This window comes from Hipposideros armiger, unplaced genomic scaffold (assembly GCF_001890085.2).
Source record: "Hipposideros armiger isolate ML-2016 unplaced genomic scaffold, ASM189008v1 scaffold_411, whole genome shotgun sequence".
Lineage (NCBI taxonomy): Eukaryota > Metazoa > Chordata > Mammalia > Chiroptera > Hipposideridae > Hipposideros > Hipposideros armiger.
This window is the reverse complement of record NW_017731761.1, coordinates 1144543-1164563: the sequence shown is the minus strand read 5'-3', so window position 1 is coordinate 1164563 and position 20021 is coordinate 1144543. Positions and strand designations below refer to the sequence as shown.

Here is a 20021-nt window from a genome sequence, read left to right as displayed (position 1 = left end):
TGCGAATGCATGAAGCCCATACGTTCTGCAATCACACGTATAAATATAAAAGATCTATTTCCGAATTGTTACTCTGGGCCTAATGCGGTTTCCTCCCTGACTTTCAGGTCTCTGCGAGTGGCTTCGTTGCCAAGAAGAGAAGAAACTTTTGCACTCGGGTGGAAATCGGACCATGAATCCAAGCATATTGCTTGCCATTAATCGCCAAAAGAGGACTGCTAATGAGGAATGTATTTGCATATGTTTGCAAAGCCTGAATCGTTGAAAACTTTTGCTCTTATCTCACCAGTTCGAAAACAAAGAGTGTGGAAGTCGTCTGGCTTTTGAAACTTGGGTGTTTTATATGTTTCCCCTCCAGAACTTTTTTTTATGAAATGGATCTGCCACCCTCCTTCTTTTGCAGGACTGCCTTGGTGGCTTTGTTTGCTGGGACAAGGCCCACAACTTGTGCCTCTCCTATTGACCCTTTTGAATTCAAAGAATCTATTTAAGAATTTAATATATGAGGCTTTCTTTGATTCCTCCTTGGTTCTACTCCATTTCACAAAGAAAAAACATATTATTTGAATAAAGTGAACAGGAACTCATTTGTCTGTGCCTCACTGCAGTGGTTCTCAACCTGTGGGTCGCGACCCCTTTGGGGGTCGAACGACCCTTTCACAGGGGTCGCCTAAGACCATCGGAAAACAAAAAGATATTTACATTACGGTTCATAACAGTAGCAAAATTACAGTTATAGAGTAGCAACGAAAATAATTTTATGGTTGGGGTCACCACAACATGAGGAACTGTATTAAGGGTCGCGGCATTAGGAAGGTTGAGAACCACTGCTTTACAGAGTGAATCGATTTTTGTGTTTCCATATTGAATTTTGTCAGGTGGATGGATGGCAAGCAAAGGCTAGAGAATAGATCCATTCAAGGCACAGCTGAACTCCTGTGTCAGGGGTCCCCAAGGCCACTCTCAGGTTCAGTGATTTGCTAGACAGACTCACAGAACTCAGAAACCCTGTTAGACTCATGGCCATGGTTTATTATAGTGAAAGGATACAGATTAAAATTGGCAAAGGACAAAGGCACATGGGGTGGAGCCCAAGAGAGACCAGACATAAGCTTCCAGTTGTCCTTTCCTCGTGGAGTCTTATGGACGTGCTTAATTCTTCTAACAGATCCGTGTGACAACATGTATGCATTATTGCTACCCAGGAAAACTCACCTGAACTTCGGTGTCCAGCACTTTTTTGGGGGGCATGTAGCAACCATATGCATGACCAACCTTAATTAGTCTCCAGCCCCTCCAGGGATCAAATGGTCCCCATCAGAAGTCACATTGTTATCATAGACTACCTGGCCTAGTGTGGCCCAAGGGGTATTCAAGGACTATTAGATAATCCAGGAACTTAGAGGTGATCTCGAGCTGGTCAAGGGCCCGCCCTTTCTTTGGCGTGTGTGGAGTGTGAACTCTCCAAGCCTGCCCAGTTTATCTTGTACTGCACAGCCTCCAAATGCTGAGGATCAGCTGGGCTCAGAACAGTTTAAAACCTTTAAAGATGGCAATAGTGAGGCTTTGGGAAGGAAGTGACTCAACAGAGGTTGAGGCATGGAGTTTTGGAATCAGGCCAATTTACCAGCTGAGTGGCTCAAGCCTTCCTTTCTTTGTAGAATGGGGAAGTTAAACTTCCTGGGTTTATTAGGAGGGGCTGATGGGTAACGTGGGCAGTGGTGCCTGGGATGTGATGAGCCCACAATGCAAAACAGTTCTTGTCCTCCTTGTCTTGAGGCTGCAGCGGGTTGGGCACTGATGGAGCTATGAACACTGGTAGCTCATGGCCAACACTCACGGGGAAACACAAGACATCCAGCCTCATTCATTGTTCCACTCACCTATTGCTGCAAAACCAACCAGCCCAAAACACAGTGACCTAAAACAATCTCACAGATCTGGGAGTTAACTAGAGTGAGCAGGGTGGTTCTCTGTCAGATGGTGGCGGGGACTTCTGTCATCTGAAGGCTTCTTCATTCACATGTCTGGTACCTGGGCTGCGATGGTTGGAGCATCCAAAGGCTTTCATGGGGGAGGTGGGGGTGATCTGTGTCAGGTGTCTTCTCCACACAAGTAGCCTGGGCTTCCTCTCAGCATGGCGGCCTCAGGATAGTCAGAATTCTTACATGGCAGCGGGCCTCCCAGAGCAAGTGTTGCAAGAGGCCAGAAACGGCACAACTTCTGATCAGTTACAGGATATGCCTAGAACTGGCCCAGTGTCACTTCCGCTTAGTGTGTCAAAGCAGTCCTAGGGCCTTCCCACATTCAAGGGAGTAGAGAGATAGACTCCTTTTAGAATGGCAAGGCCACGATGCAGAAGAGCATGCTGGGTGACAGATGTTGTGGCCATCTCTGGAAAACAGAATCGGCCACAGTCATCATGAAAACCAATTTATCAGCCTCACCTGCAGATCATCAGATAACATATGAGTTCATATGAGTTTTTTCAATTAGGGTACAAAATAAAGACATACCTTTCCTTTACTATTGAAGTAGTGATTCCAGACCCCCAAAAGGCTAGGTCATCCAGAACCCCAGACTTTATGGGTTTTCCCAGCCTCACCCTGGGACCAGGGATAGTTCTCACGGATGGAGCTCCTCCAGGTGTCCCCAAGCTGACATTTGGACCTAGAACCAGGAAGACATCTCTTACCTCCGTCCTCCTCTGTTCTAATGAACCACTTCTCAGGTAATGTACAACGAGAATCCCGTTCCTTCCGGTGAAAGCTCTAGCTCCACCCACCCAGGTGTGTCCTGGACCAAGTGGCCCAACTCAAGTCCTCCCACAAATCGGGATCATTCTGGTCTAAACGTGTTTCCATCGTTACTGGTTTTTTTTAATGGGTTGTTGGTTAACTTGTTATTTTGCACCAATTATAGATTGATATGAAGTTGCAAAAGGAGTAGAAAGAGCCCCTCCTTGCAGTTTCCCCAGTGCTGACATCTTATACAATTGTAATCAGTGTTAAAACCAGGAAACTGACAGGACAATGCTGTGGACTACACACCACAGGCCTTGTTTGGTTTTCACCACTTTTTGCATGTATTTATTTGTGTGTGTGTATTTTCAGGCTTTTGTTTCCTTCTTTCAGGGGCAGAATCTTCCATATACTGCCCCCTAACACACACACACACACACACACACACACACATCCAAAGTCACATGTAAAAGCTCAATCTATAAAACATAAAAATGGCTGTTCTGAAGAGAAACCCATCCCTGACCCAAACCCCAGCTACTTCTTTTTGAAGCCCTTTATCATACTCAAGGTTTTGCATTTATTTGCCTGGTGATTTGATTCAAGTTAGTCTTATAGACTATAAACTATGAGCTTGGGAACCACTATGTTTCGTCGCTCTCCATTTATCCCCATATCGTGCCTAGCATGTCAGGGGGCATGGGCGCCGGCTCCCAGTGGTCCTTTCCGCCTGGTAGGCACGCCCCTTTTGTATGGTGTCCCTTTCCACACTGACTACAGTTCCAGATAAATGCAACATGTATGATTAAACTTGAATTTCAGATCAAACAATGAATAATTTTTTAGTATTTTACAATATTTCATGGGACATACACTAAAAGCTTATTCATTGTTTATCTGAAATTCATATTGAACAGGGCATTCTGTATTTTTGTTTGCTAAATCAGGCAACCATATTAAGTAGGGCTGACCATGCAATCAGCCAGGTATTAGGGAAATGACAGTGTGTGACTTCGGAGACTAGATCATAAAAAACTTGTGTCTTCAACCTTGGTCTCTCTTGATTCCACTCCCTCTCAGGGAGACCGGTCACTATGTTCTGGGGACACTCAGCAGGCCTGTATAGCGGTTCATGTGGCAAGGAACTGAGGCCTCCGGCCCACAACCAGCACCAGCCTACCAGCCGTGTGCGTGGGTCACCTTGGAAATGGATCCTCAGCTCCAGTCAAGCTGGCAGATGACTGCAGTCCCAGCCGACATCTTGAATGCAACCCCCAGGAAGAAGCCAAGTCGCAACGAGCCAGCTGAGCCACTTTTGAATACTATCCAAAGAAATTGTGAGGTAATGCTCACTGTTGTTTCCAGCTGTTCAGTTTGAAGGTAATTGTTATAACGCAGTAGATGATACATAGGAACTCATTAGATATTTGTCAGTGACTCGATGGATGGATGAATGAATGAATGAATGAATGAATGATGAAGGCTCCTCATCTCACCTGTGTGCTTTGGAGGACGCTTGCATTACAGATAACGCCTCAGGCCTGCAGAACCTCATGTCCCAGCCTTCTATATAAGGATCGAGCACTCATAAGTTTTTGAAAGGGTAGAAACCATCTGTAAGAAACAGTAAAGGGAAATCAAATTTGCTAATCTTGGCGGATCTGGATTTTCAATTCAGGACACGAAATATATTTTCTGTGACAAGATTCAAAATAAGAATAAGCCATGTGCAACTGTATAATGTCACTGTCCTAGAAAAGGTACTTGTGCTAGACTTTAAATATATCAGCTTTGAAATACCACTTACAGATTGTTTCTATGGTATCGAACTATTTAAAGTTGTAACCGAGCAAGGATTTTCTCCCCCAAATGTTTGGAAGGCAGTATGGAAACTGTGCTGTATGGGACAGGCTGTATAAAGGCTTGAATAAGAGTGTGGACTCGGGTGATAATAGAAAGCACCTCGGAAGGTTCAGGAATCTCAGAGGTGATGTATGCAGAGGCTTTGAAGAGACAGGAATCATTCTAGAAGTATTAGCTCAAATAAGTAGGAAGTAATGGTGTGGGGGCCCCATGAGTGGCATAACAGGTAAAGCGCTGGTCTAGAAGTCTGAACTGGGTTCCAGGCCTGGCTCTGTCCTTAAATTTGCTGTGTGGCCGTGGGCACATTCCTTGTGGCATGGCCTCCTGTATCACCTCAGCTGTGAAAAGGGAGGGAGGGGCGGATGAGTTGTCCAAGGGCCCTGCCAGGCTCCTGCTGATGATCCTTGTTGCCTGGCAACCCCTTCTGGGAAGGCCACATGTCTGAATATCTCATTGGGAATCTATACACAGGCCTGGATGTCCCTGAGTCCCAAAGCAAGGGTTTTTCTGAGCAGTGCCAGAGACCAGGATGGATACGAGATCCTGAATGTAAACCTCTGACTGCCTCTGTCCTTGCTTTTCCTGAGTCTGTGCATTTGAACCCAGAAATTCTGGAAAAACCACTGACCTTTGAGGCTGAGAGACCTTCCATGCAAAGGTATGAGATTGGGTCTTTTAAATGAAAATAGCCACAACCATGTACTACACCAGGAGCTTTATATGCATTAATTAGCACACTCCCCAACCCTGCCTCTTTTTTTTTGTTTTGTCCTGAAAACAACCCTTTTAGAGCAACACTGTCATTATCCCCATTTTACAGATAGGAAAACTGAGGTGCAGAGAGGTGAAGCAACCTGCTTCAGGTATCAAACCTAGGAAGCAGCAAAAGGAGATTGGGATCCTTGAAGTTTTACTACAGAATATTCATTTAAAAATTTTTTTAAGTACAGAGAAAACATTTTTTCCTCTTAATCATTTGAGGTTAAGTTCCCTACTGCCCCCAAATACTTATTTCCAAAAAAGACATTCTCCAGTGTAATCACAGGACAACCATCAAAATCAGGAAATTAAGAGGGGCACATCACTACCATGGAAACCTCAGCTCCCATTTAAATTTTATTAGTTACCCCAATAACTTCCTCTATAGCAAAAAGATCCGGTTCATGTGATTGCATGTAATTGCCATGTCTCTTTAGCCTTTCACGACCAGTTACAGGGTCTTTCTTTGACTTTCACGACCTTGGCACTTTTGAAAATTACAGGCTGATTGCTTTGTAGAATGTCCCTTATTTGGGTTCGTCTGATGTGTCCTCGTGATTTGGTTCAGGGTATGCATCTTTGGCAGGATTATCAAAGGAGCAATGATGCGATCTTCTCAGTGCATCCTATCAAGTGGTACGTGATTTTGATTGGTCCCATTCGATTTTATTGGGGAAGGAGAACAGTGTGTTTTTCCAGGATCCATCAGCTTCAAGTCAAGTAGTTGTTCCAATCTAGTTGTGGAGGGCGCATCTCAGTCAAATTGAGCAGTTATTTTCATTCTAGTTGTGGAGGGCGCTGCTCAGCTCTAAGTCCAGTTGCTGTTTTTCAATCTAGTTGCAGGAGCTGCAGCCCACCATCCTATGCAGGAATCGAAGTGGCAACCTTGTTAAGAGCACCGAGCTCTAACCAATTGAGCCATCTGGCTGCCCACCGGCAGCTCAGCTCAAGTCGTTGTCTTCAATCTAGCTGTGGAGGGCGCAGCTCACTGGCCCATGTGGGAATTGAACCGGCAACCTTGTTGTTATGAGCCTGCGCTCTAACCACCTGAGCTAACCGGCCACCCCCAGAGCCTATGTTCTTAATGACTCCACAATAGCTCATTAAGTTCTCTTCTCCAGAGGCCACCTGGTGGGGTCTATTTGGCGAAGCAATCCATCAGTCCCTCATGATCAAAGTAACTGCAGCCCCATAAAGTTGGCTGTAAATCTATAGACATAGCTATAGAGAAGCCAAGCTGAGTTTACTTATATTTTTGGCTTTGCGTTATAAACAGATGCATATACACTTTCAAGCCCAGACTCAAAATGGTTTATCTCATCTTCTTGTTTTCATCACTCTGCTCCTCGGTGGAACTAGTCTGTTAGACTCTCTCCCTCCGGGCTTCTCCTCCACTAAAACCTCACTTTCCAGTTTCTTTCTTGAGTACATTGTGCCTACATGTCACTGTGATGCTACATGTCACTGAGGATACAGAGACCATTAAATCACAGTCCCCATTCCCAAGAAGCCAGCATTTAATTGACTTCATGTAGGTCTCATTTAATTAATTACAACCCTGGGAGATTAGGCCCAACCAAGTCTTCTACCTCTAAGTCCAGTGCTCTTTGTTCACTCCAATAACTGCCTCTTGGATCTTTCCATCATAGGAAGGAGAGAGAACGTAAGCAAACATTAACAGTTAACACTTCCTAAGCACCTGTTGTGTACTGAGAATAGTTTTAATTGCAAATATACATACATATATATATATATATATATATATATATACATATTAAAGTAGTAAAAGAGCAGTTTATTAGACGAAAAAGTACATAGAAGCGGACCTGAGCAGAAAACAATGACTCAAGGACCATTATTAGAAGAGAAAGTACACTCCAAAGAGTCCGGAGCAGGCCAGCAAAAGAAGGAGCTCAAAAGGCCAACTGCTTATATTTTTTTATCCATTGGATCTTCAACCATTTTGCAGAAGAGAAAACTGAGCTTCAGACGTAATGGTCCACAGATGGAAAGTGGCAGAGCTGAGGTTAGAGCTCCAGGGCCCGTGTGCCCGCACAGAGTCCCCAGCTGGTGAGGGATTTCCTGGGAGGGCCCGTGCTTGCTCTGTTCCTTGTATCCTCTGAACTTAGCACAGTGTAGGCACTCAAGTGTATTTTTATTAGATCAGCGAATGAATGAATTGATTTACCAACCTGTTGGAAAGAGAGAGAATGGAAAGATTTCCTGGAGGGAATACTTGGGACCTCTAGAGTTTGCCCATTCATTCCCTCACTCCCTCAAACTCCTAGATAAGGCAACTGCTCTGTGCCCACAGGATGCTCATACTGCGAGACCCCAAAGATACAGGATACGGTCTTGACCTTCATTATTCTCGTATGAATGCCGTGTCCCAGCCCCCTTAATGTCTCATACGATCCCTCACGACTATCCTATGAGCTAGTCCTATATCCCCATTTTACAGATTTAGAATTTCAGGTTGGCAAAGGAGCCAGCCAAGGAGGCTCGGCGACGTCCACACTCATTACAGGCTGGGCGTCGCCACGAAGCGGGCACGGCAGGGAGGCCGACAGAGCCGGCATATCACCTCCGAGCCACTGGGGGCCCTGAAAAGCCGCATCTCCTTTCTAGCATCTCAGACCGCCCCCTTCAGCCCCCGCCCCCGCTTTAGAGCCCAAGCCTCTCAAGCCTTCCGTTGCTACCATGACAACCAGAGCACCAGTTCCGCTGTCTATCGACGTCATTTCCGGCGCGCCGGTTCCGGCACATTTGGGTCCGGACTGTCTGAGCGTCACGCATCTCACCTCGGTTTTTGGGACGCTGGACCCGGGCTAGGTGAGCCGGGCCGGGGAGTGGAAGAGGACGGGGGACCTCCGCACCAGGGGGACTGGGTATGAGGGCTCGGGGAGGCACGCCTCGGCCTCGCCGGTGTGGGCTGCCATTTTGCAAACAGTTCCTCCGAGGCCGGGAGAGGGGCGAGCCTGCTCGGGGTTACCGGGGAGTCGCGGCCTGGATTGAGCTGGGAACCCAGCCTCCACCACGAAGCCTGGACAGTAGAAAGACAGATGCCTGAGCTGTGGCTTCAGGCTCACTTGATGTCGAGCCGTGCCAGCTGTGGAACTTAGGGCAAGGTGTTTAACTTTTCGGAGCCTGATTTTTCTTACCTGAAGCATGGAAACGCTAATAGTACTAACCTCATAGAAGGGGCTTGATGGCTCCATTAGATTGTTGGCCTTAAGTGTCCAGCAGGTACTTGGCACCAGCCGAGGGCTCTTTACCTCGCGCCAACCCTGTAATTATTACCGTGCCCTCTGCCCAGGGAGACAGCGGTATTATTGACTCTGGGACTCAGCAGATTCCCTCCTTTGCACCCCTGGATGTGCTGGGTCCACCAGCACCCAACCAGTGCACCAGTGAGTAGAATAAGCAGGGAAAACTATCTGACAGAGCTGACCAGAGTTTGACACGGCTTGTAGAGGTAGTGAACTCGCTGACCCTGAAGGTTGCTTGCAGAAACTGGTTAAAGAAGAATCAACAGTTGCTGCTAAATTGTATTGAACATATTACTGTGTAGTGCATCATGCTTAGAGCTTAATGTGCCTTTAGTTCTCATACACTGAGTACCTGCTAGAGTGGGGATTTGAACTTAGGCTGTGCTTTTAGCACCTGATTTCACAATCACTTTGCTAGGTTCACTCCCTAGTCCAATAATAGTAATGTTGATGAACCTAATTATTGGACTACAATAACAGCTATTGTTCCTTGAACACTTATCATCTCATTGACTCTGCCTTGCAAGCGTTCTCTAAGGCTGGTACGGTGGTAAATGCATTTAAGAAAGAGCTGAATTTCATCCCCCAGCTACCAAGAACTGAATTTTCTATTCCAGGCAATAGATGTTTGACTGTGAGGTAGTGTTCCTAATCACTACTGCCGTCCAGCTCATCCAAAGATGTTCATGTTTGGGGAGGAAAATGAAGTCTTAGTGTCTCAGCAAGTAATGTGTTTCAAAGCATATTCTAGAGAAATCCCTTCCTAAGACTGCCAAAGGTCCAGATATAACTCTTTTCTCACCAATAGAAAAAAATAATAAAATGTGGAGTCTGGGATGATGTCGGCACAATTTCTGAGACAATAATATGTAGAATATATAGAAATAACTTAGTTATTTTTGTGTGGTTTATGTGTGTATGAGAGAGAGAGAGAAAGAGATGTTTTATGACAGACTAGGACAAGGAAATACATGCTTCAGAATCACATAGACTGTTGGGACTAGTCTTTTGTTCCACCTGTTTTAATACCAATTGGTTTCCAAAATATGTTTTAAATGTCTGCTTTTTTAAAATTGTAACAATGATTTTAATGGACTCTAAGTTTGGAGGAAGTTCTGAAGGTAGCAAGGAGTAGGAACTCACAAGGAAGCCTTCTCTTGCTGCTCTCAGGACTTAACACAGACTGTGCCCTTTTTGTCTCTTGCCTTAGTGACCGGCCATGTCGCTGTCCCACCTGTATCGGGACGGGGAAGGCCACATGGATGATGACGAGTACGAGCGGGAGAACTTTGAGATCACCGACTGGGATCTGCAGAATGAGTTCAACCCCAACCGGCAGCGCCACTGGCAGACCAAGGAAGAGGCCACCTACGGAGTGTGGGCAGAGCGAGACTCGGATGAAGAGAGGCCCAGCTTTGGAGGCAAACGGTACTGGCTAGCCTGGGGCTGCTTCCCCTTGCTTTAGAGAAGGAGTTAGGGTAGATGGGGAGGAAGTTGGGGAGATGCCCCACTAAATACACTCTCCTGGCCTTCCTGCGTCCTTTACTTATGATATCAGCTAGGGAGGCCCAGTTTCCGCTTTAGGCTAGAGTGCTGTTCTTTCACTGATTTAATTAGTCACGTTTATTGAGGAATTATGCAGGGTCTTGTGTTATAGACCTAGTCCTTGCCAACAGCCTAGACCCTAGTGGATGGAGACAGGCATTAATCAACAGCTCACACACTGGGAGTTCGTAACTGTGACTTAGGACCCGAGGGAGGGCACATTTTAGGGTGTTTGACCTAGTCTAGGAGGCCAGGGAAGATTTCTCTAGAGAAGTGACCCTTGAGCTGATAAAAAAAATAGGTAACAAGGGTGGTAGAGGCACGAGTATGCAAAGGCCCCTGATGGGCGCAACAGGGTGTCCACGAGGGTATGAATGGTTCCGCAGGCTGGAGTGGAGGGAGGGAGAGGAGTGGAGCATAGTTGCGAAGAGGCGCATGGTTCTGTGTAGAGAGGGTGTGACATGGGACAGGGCTGCATTTAGAGACCTTGTTGCTGGTGTGCAGAGTCAGTATGGAGCCGCAGCGGACAGGGAGCTCTGTGAGGAGGCCGAGGCAGCGGTCCCCGCAGAGGTGGCGGAGGCCTCGGCTAGGATGGTGGTAGGGAAGTGAGGATTGGGGCCGAAAGTCTCCTCAGTGTGAAGTCACGTGTGTGTGGGCTGCGACTTGCTCAACCAGAGTGTGTAGCAGGTTTGGGTCTGTCTCCCGGACCCCATCCATGGCCCGTGGGCTCCAGCCCACTGAGATTGTGCTTTTTTCACAAAGGAGCCCGAGAAGAAAGAGTATAGTTCAACCTCTTCTCATCTGGCAAGGAAATCTAAAAGTGGATGGTAAATAGGTCAGGAGTCAAGAACTGAATAATCGTAAGGCAGTAAAAGCAGCCGGCGTCTTTTGGTGGCTTGCTTGTTGTGGGTTCTACACATGCCTGGTCTCATTTACATGATGAGAAAGGTCCCATTACCATCATGCCATTTTACAGGTTAAGAAACTGCTGCCAGAGGCCACACAGCGAGGCTGTGAGAATCCTGGCCTGACTCTAAAGTTCAGGCTCGTAACCATTAAGTTACACTGCGTCTTTTAGGAAAGAATTCTCTCCATTTTACTGCTGCCATGGGCATGTTTAATTACTAGGTTAGTCATTTTATGAAGCATCACTTTATTTTGTACTATTCCCAGGGTTTTTCATTGGAACCTTTTCTCTGTGCTCCTTTAACCAATACAGAGGTATTGGCTTCAGTTTATACAAAAGGGAACTGCGGTTAATAACTTATTTTAAGTACCATTCTTGAGGCAATCTGTTAAAATCAGTACTTTGCATCTCAGAGTTAATTTCTTAGGTATTTTAGTTTAGTTTTCATACACAAATTTAAAGGACATGAACTTTTTCATAGAGTTTGGTATAATTGTTAATATGATTTCTATTCGTACAATCTCTTAATGTTTTTTATTTATTTATGATTTTTATGTCAGAATTTCTTTTCTTGTTTGATTTTTGTACTTGAAATAGTGTCCAAAATAAATGCTTTTTTAAAAGTAAGTCATTGTTAAAAAATGTAAAAAAAAGTGTGATTATCACATCATACTTTGAATTTTTCATCAAGTCTACACTGATATCGGTAGCTATTCAGCCATAGAGCTGACTAACACATCAGGTAAAACTGTTAAGTGTGATAACAGGAGGCCAGATCCGGGGCCCTTCTGATATAAGTGAATGTGTTGCTATTTTAAAATGGATCCCATGAGATCCGTGCTAAGGAATTCTCTGGCCAGCAAAGGTTCTGCGAGGGATGGCAGCAGAAGAGTTCTTTACGGCCCCATGTTGTGTTTGCCTACAGGGCCCGTGACTACTCCGCGCCAGTCAACTTCATCAGCGCTGGACTCAAGAAAGCGGCTGCCGAGGATGCGGAGCTGCAAGATTCCGAAGATGAAGAGAAACCTGTGAAGCAGGATGAATTTCCTAAGGATTTCGGACCAAAGAAGTTAAAAACGGTAGTGTCTTCATCAAAGCACTGTGACCTTAGTGATATCCTTGGAAGGTCATTGCAGCCCAAGCATCTCTTAGCAAAGGGGGAGAGGGGTGAGGGGTTCAGCCGGAAGTCGACTGTGTGGGTTTCTTCTTGTGGTGGCTGGTTTCTGCGAGGTGTGAAGTGTTCAGTGCAGTCCGTTTCTTTCCCAGCATGCATCACAGACATTTTTAGTTTACATGACGCTTTTCATGACGCCCTGTGACTGCCAGCCACTTTCCCATCAGCCAAGCTTTCTTTCTTAGATGTTTTTTCCTTTTCTTTTGCCATCAACTAAGCATTGAGTTTTCTTTTCAGGGTGGCAATTTTAAACCCAGCCAGAAAGGTTTTGCTGGAGGAACCAAATCTTTCATGGATTTTGGCAGCTGGGAAAGACATACAAAAGGAATTGGACAGAAGCTTCTTCAGAAGATGGGCTACGTCCCTGGAAGGGGCCTCGGGAAGAACGCACAAGGTATGGCTCCATCGCCCTTGCGTCTTGAGCAGGGGAGGCAAGGCGAGCATAGAAGAGTGGTGTGGGGCATGGTCTGCCTTTTCTCCTGTGAAAGCACTTAAACTCCACAGCCCGATCTGCCAGCACAAGACTAGTTGGGCTTCTAAGCTACCTTGCTTTATCAAACTCAATAAAATACTTGTTTCAGCAGGAGAAAAATGGTTAGCGTCTAAAAGAGGCCACAAGCTCGTAGGTTGAGGACAGGCTTCTTTTTGGCCTGTCCGTTGTTTCTAGAAAAAATGGAATTCATTGCCAATATATAAAAATCAGATAGTCTCACCTAAAACTCCAGATTTGCCCGGCAGTAATTGGTTCAGCCGAATCCTAACTGCCCCAGGACGTGGCACACGGCCTTCTCTTGGACGCAGTCTCCACCACTCCCTGTTGCCTCTCACCCCAACCAACTCAACTTGTTTACATTCATTTTTCTGGGCCACAAAGGCATGAGAGTTTGTAGTCCCTGCTTACAGGGGTTTAAATTTTGCAAAAACAGCTATTTGTCCTTCAGGTATATCAATGAAACATTGTAGCTTTTTAAAAAAATAGAGACATGTAGCTATAAACTTGGCTGAGCAAATCCTGCATTGGTTACCTCCATCCACTCAGCGGCAATGTCCCCTCTCATCCTCTCTCCCCAGCCCCGTCAAGACACAGTTCCTCTCACACATTTTCATCTCCTGATACCAGAGCCTCTCAAACCAACCAGTTGTAGTCTTCCTGGAGGAAATCATTTTCCTTGTCCCTGAGCTATTATTTCCTTCACCAACTAGATATAATCAATAATATTCTCTATAATTCAGATTCCACTTACTAAGTAATTATTAAAGTTAAATCCCGGTTATGTATTGAAACATGAACTGTTTGAGAAAATCCGTGAACCAGAGCGAAGATAGAAATGGTGACCAGGAATGAGGGAGTGGACCATTCTGAGATTTCAGCAGTACTAAGCGGAAGTGGAAGATGGTGGCAGGTTTGGGGTGAGGGGAAATCTTCATCAAAATATTGTAATCTTGTTTGTAAATGCTTTCATAAGAAGAACGTTTATTTCCAAGGCTTAAACATGTTATAAGAGAAGTCAAGCACAGTTGGTGTGAATGTAAACTAGATGGAGGCTCAAATTGGAGCTTCACCTCCCTTCAGTCAGACCAGTAGATACCTGAGTTACTGCACTTCCTGTGGTAAAGGCTTCCAGACGAGCGAGGCATAGAATTTACCTGCCGGAGTTCCCAGTGATAAATGTTCTTTTCTTCCCATGCACTAAAAAATGAATCCAAGTGGACATGGGAACCCGTATTTAGGACATAAGTAACCTGATGTCAGCAAACTGTTCTGTGGCAGCATAAACACCCAGAAGTTTCACATCACACAGGACATGAACCGTCTTAGGGCAGAGAAGAGCTGTCCTTCCCGGGTTGTGTGTCATTGTGTGTAAGGTCCGAGGAAGTGTGATTTCACCGAGGACCTTACTACTCAGGTACCGGAATCGCTGTGATCAGGAGTCTCTTGTGTTTTTCTCTTTGCTGAAATTTGTCAGGTATCATCAACCCCATCGAAGCCAAGCAGCGGAAGGGGAAAGGCGCCGTGGGAGCCTACGGCTCAGAGCGCACCTCTCAGTCCCTGCAGGACTTCCCCACGGCCGACTCTGAAGAGGAAGCCGAGGAGGTGAGGAGTCAGGAGCCTGGGCGCCTGGGTCTGTGCCCGTCAGTTTGTTCATTCATTGTCAGTTTTCAGGTGGTTATTGCACCCTCGGTGGCAGGCCCTGCGCTGGGGGCTGGGGGACAGAGACAGGCAGCAAACAGGCAGCTGCGGTGTGGTGAGGAGGAGCAGTGAGCACTGAGGTGCCGAGGTAGAAGATCAGGCTGGGCGTGTGTATTTTCATGAAAAGTATTTATTACTTTTAATAGCTAGGGTGGTCAGGGAAGGCCTCTTAGGAAGGAAGTATTTCAGTTGGCGCCTGGCACAAGAGAGGGCGTCAGCCACAGGGAGAGTCAAGAGGCCAGAGGACACCGGCGAGGTGACACTCAGGAGATGCTGTGGCGCGATGACCGTACAAGCAGGGCGGGGAAGGAAGCGCCCTGAGGTGGCAGGCCGCCCCACCAGAAGGCCGTGTTAGGTGCTGGGTCTCACTCCAAGCGCAGCAGGGCGCCGTGGGTCGTCAGCTGTGTATCGAGTTGCTGCCTTGACAGAGGGCCCAGCTCTCTCGAGTGAAATGGTACTTTTTGCCCCTTTGCATGTATGAGGGAAAGCAGGATGCTGCAAAGACACAGTCGTTATTGTCCTGTCGCTGACCCTCTGCTTTTCCTGAGGAAGCAGATGTTTGATAATGTGGGGTTGACTGCTGAGTCTTGGGGCTCAGACTCAGACACCAGCAAGGGCCAGGCATGCAGCATAAATGAGGAAGGCGAGCCAGGCGTGAGGCAGCGGACCGGGGAGGCCTGAGGCAGGCGGGCGAGGGCGTAGCCCGTCTAACGGGGGAGTTGCTTTTCAGCACGAGGCGATTAGTGCCATGTGGTGGGCTCAGGATTGCCTGATTTTCTGAATTCCCCAAGTAAAAGTCCAGATTTTTTTTTTTGGAGAAAAAAATTACAAGTTTTAAACCAGCGTGAGATAAAACAAAATGGCAACCACAAAACCCACTTCTGAGGGCTGGACTCTGCCACCCTCAGAGTAACAGTTCCCTCCTTTACTTTAGATCTTCCTTTGGAAAAGTTGTGCAAATGCTGATTGTAAAAGATATCTTTGTCTCGAAACTTAGGGGCCTATTTACCTTTTTTAAAAATTAGAGTCAGAGTTTTGTGTACTTAAAAAATCCTTTGTGTGGTATTTCTAAGTTTTACATGAGGTAGACTTAAAACTAGCATAGTGCCTGACATAGATGCTCTGTAAATGTTGCGCTCTGTTTCTCTGTCTCATCTGGTGCACCTGCCTTCTGAACCTCATTATTTGTAAGACGGGGAGTGGGTGTCGATTACCTTGAGATGGTTTTAGTGTCACTCCGGCACAGTCCTTAGCATAGAACCTTGTGAAAATCGAAGAGCATGGCCAGTAAATATCTATAATGGTCTCAGTGGCCCCACCTGCTGTAAAACATGGGCTTTCTTGTCATGGACTGTATCCCTCTGGTTCAGGAGTTTCAGAAGGAGCTGAGCCAGTGGAGGAAAGACCCCAGTGGAAGCAAGAAGAAGCCCAAATACTCCTACAAGACGGTGGAAGAGTTGAAGGCCAAGGGCAGGATTAGCAAGAAGCTCACCACTCCCCAGAAGGAGCTTTCCCAGGTCAAGGTACGTGGGCCCTTGGACACCTGGTCCAGGGTGGGGCGCTGGAAAACACAGAAACGTAATTCGACACGTTATTTGACAGAGCCAATCACCGAACATCACTTCTGAAGTCTTTTGGGGGCTTCCGTCCAGGCTTTTCTCACTGGATTAAAAGCACGTTCCCATTCACTGCACTCACACTTGAGTCCTGCAGGTGTCACGTTCCCACAGTGTGCCAGGTACGCTGCATGGCCCTGGAGTGGTCAGTCAGACAAGTGTGCCCTTTTTTCTGGAGCTCAGAGCCAGTGAATTTAACAACATTCCTGTTATTAAAAACTCGGGGTAAACATGGTCTTTACAGGTGCATGTCCCAGAAAGCGGCTGTACCATCATCACTAGGCCCTACCTCTATTGCTAGACTTCTAACTTTTTTCTGGTTTGGTTTGGGTTTCTGCTAGGCTAGTTTGTATGTAAAGTCTTGTCTTTGTTTCATTTTCTTCAGGATAGATTCTTAGAAGTACAATCACCCAGTTAGAGAAGAGGAAGGTCTCTAAGGCCTGGAAAGGTTGTACCCACTCCCTTCTGACCAGGAGTGCAGGGGAGTCCTGGGGCACACCCGCATGGAGTATTTTCTTGTTTAATAGATGACATTTTCAGACAGTTATGTGCATGGTCTTAGGTTCTCCTTCACTCCCCCAAGCAGCCAAAGAACAGGATGGCAGCTGTCTGTTGTAGTTTGGTGTAGGATTGATAGTGTGCGTGTGTCACAGCTCAGAGTCTTGAGTGAGGTTGGTTCTCAGTGTCGGGGTGTTGTGCATGAGACTGTCTGGGGGCCGGGTAAGAAATGCAGATGCCCAGGCCCCCGCCAGAGACTTCTGAGTCAGCAGACCTAGACTGGGCCTGAGGGCTCCGAGTTTCTTTTTCTCCACGTGATTCTCATGCAGATGGTTCTTGGATCACACTCTTAAGTTAATGACAGATAATTCTGGTCCATTAGAGACCATCTTCCGATTTCCTCAGTTTTCTTGAAATGTTGAAATCAGCTCGTTTCCCAGGTTGCCTTTGTCCATTAACTACTTTTTTGTATGTTTTTAAAATAAAAAAATTTTTATTGCAGGGCAGTCTGTAGTACATTTTAGACAATTAGGAAATAGAGGCAAAAATATAAAAAATATTATTTTCCTTCCTTCCTAGTTTTAACATCTTGATGTATACCCTTCCAGATCTTAGCCTAAATATCCACTTTTTATTTTTTTATTAAAGATTTTTATTGGGGAATTGGGGGAAGGGGAACAGAAAAGTTGCTGTCGTTTTGCTCTTCAGTCTAGTTGTGGAGGATGTTGCTTCACTGGCCCAAGTTGGCACCATCATTGCGCTCTTCCCAGGCGAGGCAGATCAGTCGCCGGCTTCTTGGATGGCCGCTCACGCTGGCTGCTGGCCGCTCACGCTGGCTGCTGGCTACACACGGTAGCCCATGGCAACCCACTGCCACAGGGGCTGCAGCCTACACCGTCGCCAGCGACTCACGGCAGCCCAGCTCCAGGTTGAGCTGTTGTTCAGCATCTTAGCTGTAGAGGGCAGTGTCACTGGCCCTCATATGTGGGATCCGAACCGGGGCCCTCTGGCGTCCCAAGTCAGTTCTTAAACCATCGCACCACTCAGCCGGCCCTAAATATCCACTTTTTGAACAAAAATGTGTTTTGATTGCATGCTTTACTACCCGCTTTCATCAGTACAGACTCTACTTTTTCCATGAAAATAGATTTTCATCTCAACTAATAGTCCGTATTCAGATTTTATCCCTTTTCCTAAAAAGTCTTCTGCATCTGCTTTGTCTGGAGGGGTCCAGTCTAGAGCTATTTGTTGCGGCCGACCGCCTGGGCCCTCTAACCTGGCGCAGCCGGGACCCCACTCTGAGAAGCCCAGCCCTCCTCCAGCTCTGCTGAGCAGTGTGCTGCTTCACCTTCCCACCAGCATCGTGTCCCCCGGGCCTCGGCCATGGGGCAGCTGTGGTTGAGTGTTGACCTGCGTTCCCTCTGCCATTCTCCAAGGTCATCGACATGACCGGCCGGGAGCAGAAGGTCTACTACAGCTACAGTCAGATCAGCCACAAGCACAGCGTGCCCGACGACGGGCTGCCGCTGCAGTCCCAGCAGCTGCCCCAGCCCGGCCGAGAGACCAAGGCCCCGGGCTTCGCGCTGCCCGAGCTGGAGCACAACCTGCAGCTGCTCATCGACCTCACAGAGCAGGAGATCATCCAGAACGACCGGCAACTGCGCTACGAGCGCGACATGGTGGTCAACCTGTCCCATGAGCTGGAGAAGATGTCAGAGGTCCTGGAGCACGAGGAGCGGGCCATCTCCAACCTCAGCAAGGTCCTGGAGATGGTGGAGGAGTGCGAGCGGCGCATGCAGCCCAGCTGCAGCCACCCACTCACCCTGGACGAGTGCGCCCGCATCTTCGAAACCCTGCAGGACAAGTACTACGAGGAGTACCGCATGTCTGACCGCGTGGACCTCGCCGTGGCCATCGTCTACCCGCTCATGAAGGAGCACTTCAAGGAGTGGGATCCCCTCAAAGTGAGTCCCTGGGGAGACCCGCCTCCGCCTCTGGCTTGGGGTGTGCCCTAGTGGGAAGACCATCAGAGGGCAAGGAGGGCTGGTAACCCACCTGCCTGCAACTGCCGTTTCTCTCCTCAGGACTGTACTTACGGCACCGAGATCATCTCCAGGTGGAAAAGACTCCTGGAGAATGACCAGCTCCTGTCTCATGGTGGGCAGGACCTGTCCGCAGACGCCTTTCACAGGTACTCAGTGCGGGGCGGGGCGCGGCACGGCACCCCAGCTGTGCCCTGGGGGCCTGGCAGGGGTTGCTACCGCGGGGGAAGGTGGGTGCATCCTTATTAGACCTCGGCTATATGCCGCACTGCTCTGGGCATCACAGTTCTCGTTCGGTAGCTCACCCTGCACACCAGGTTATCTGATGAGGATCGTGTGTGGACTAGACTTACCCTGGGATAAAACAGACAGCCTGTGTCCACAGGACATGCAAAAGGCAGAGGGTGAAGAAGGAAGTGGACAGATAAGCCCAGGGTGCAAACTGGGCATGTGATAGAGAATAACACCTTTGTGGGGGCAGGGGCGGATTTGAGGCCATGGTCTCTGAGAGGAGGTGACATTTAAGCTGCGGGCCAAAGGGTTAGGCGTCGGCTGTGCAGAGACCTCTGGGTGGGACAGCACACGACACCTGGGGAGGAGTCCTTGTGTGGGAGCCATGAGCCTGCGTGAACCCACAGCACCCCTGCCAGGCAGGCAGGTACTGCCGAGGCGGCGGCGGCCTGATGGGTGCGCGGCCAGGAAAGCCAGGCGCAGGTCTGGCCAGCATGGCGACTGGCCTGAGGGTTTCCTGACTGCATTTCCACGGTTGCCTTTTCTTTCTTACTGTAGAGCAGTGGGGGTGGTGTGCTGTGAAAGCAGTCCGCGCAGTGAGCTGGCCCGCCCTCTCCTTTCTCCCGTAGGCTGATATGGGAGGTCTGGATGCCTTTTGTTCGAAACATTGTCACCCAGTGGCAGCCAAGGAACTGTGAGCCGATGGTGGACTTTCTGGATAGCTGGGTGCACATCATCCCCGTGTGGATCCTGGACAACATACTGGACCAGCTCATCTTCCCCAAGCTGCAGAAGGAGGTGAGCCCAGGGCATGGGCGAGCGCTCATCGGTGCCGCGGGGACGCGTTCAGCATCTCCGTTCCTCTCAGTGCTGGGAAAACACCTGCACTTCCAGAATTTGTTGGCACAGCTATTGCCCTATATTAACTCCAACCCTTCTCTCCCCAAAGCCTCTGTTAATAGGAATTCATTTTCTTGGTTTCTTTATTGAAATTAGAATTGTGCCATTTCTGAGATTTGAGACAATTGCATGAGTGTGTTTATTTGTGGGTCAGTGTCTCTGTTTTGGGGAAATGTAGTACAAATGCCTGCGAAGCACCGTGGCGGCCTCTTTATGCCTACTGTGTCCCTCCATAAAATGGAGACCGTGTCCCCCACATGTGCAAAGGGCTGGACCTGGGCCAGG

General features: G+C 47.8%; 2 protein-coding genes across 3 annotated transcripts in view; both read left to right on the top strand.

Moving 5' to 3' along the window:
• TPST2 (tyrosylprotein sulfotransferase 2) overlaps positions 1-604 on the top strand; it is a 50102-nt gene extending 49498 nt beyond the window's left edge. For both annotated transcript variants that reach the window (XM_019663930.1, XM_019663931.1), the window contains one exon: positions 108-604. The gene's annotated coding sequence lies outside the window, so the exon portion shown is untranslated. The remainder of the gene's footprint in view (positions 1-107) is intronic.
• Positions 605-8109: 7505 nt separating this feature from the next.
• The window catches only part of TFIP11 (tuftelin interacting protein 11), a 16103-nt gene continuing 4191 nt past the window's right edge, over positions 8110-20021 (top strand). Inside the window, exons 1-9 of the mRNA XM_019663949.1 lie at positions 8110-8195; positions 9843-10060; positions 12010-12163; positions 12496-12652; positions 14226-14353; positions 15820-15972; positions 18000-18527; positions 18648-18754; positions 19466-19634. Of these exons, the coding sequence (XP_019519494.1) occupies positions 9852-10060; positions 12010-12163; positions 12496-12652; positions 14226-14353; positions 15820-15972; positions 18000-18527; positions 18648-18754; positions 19466-19634 (1605 nt within the window). The 5' untranslated portion in view covers positions 8110-8195; positions 9843-9851. The remainder of the gene's footprint in view (positions 8196-9842; positions 10061-12009; positions 12164-12495; positions 12653-14225; positions 14354-15819; positions 15973-17999; positions 18528-18647; positions 18755-19465; positions 19635-20021) is intronic.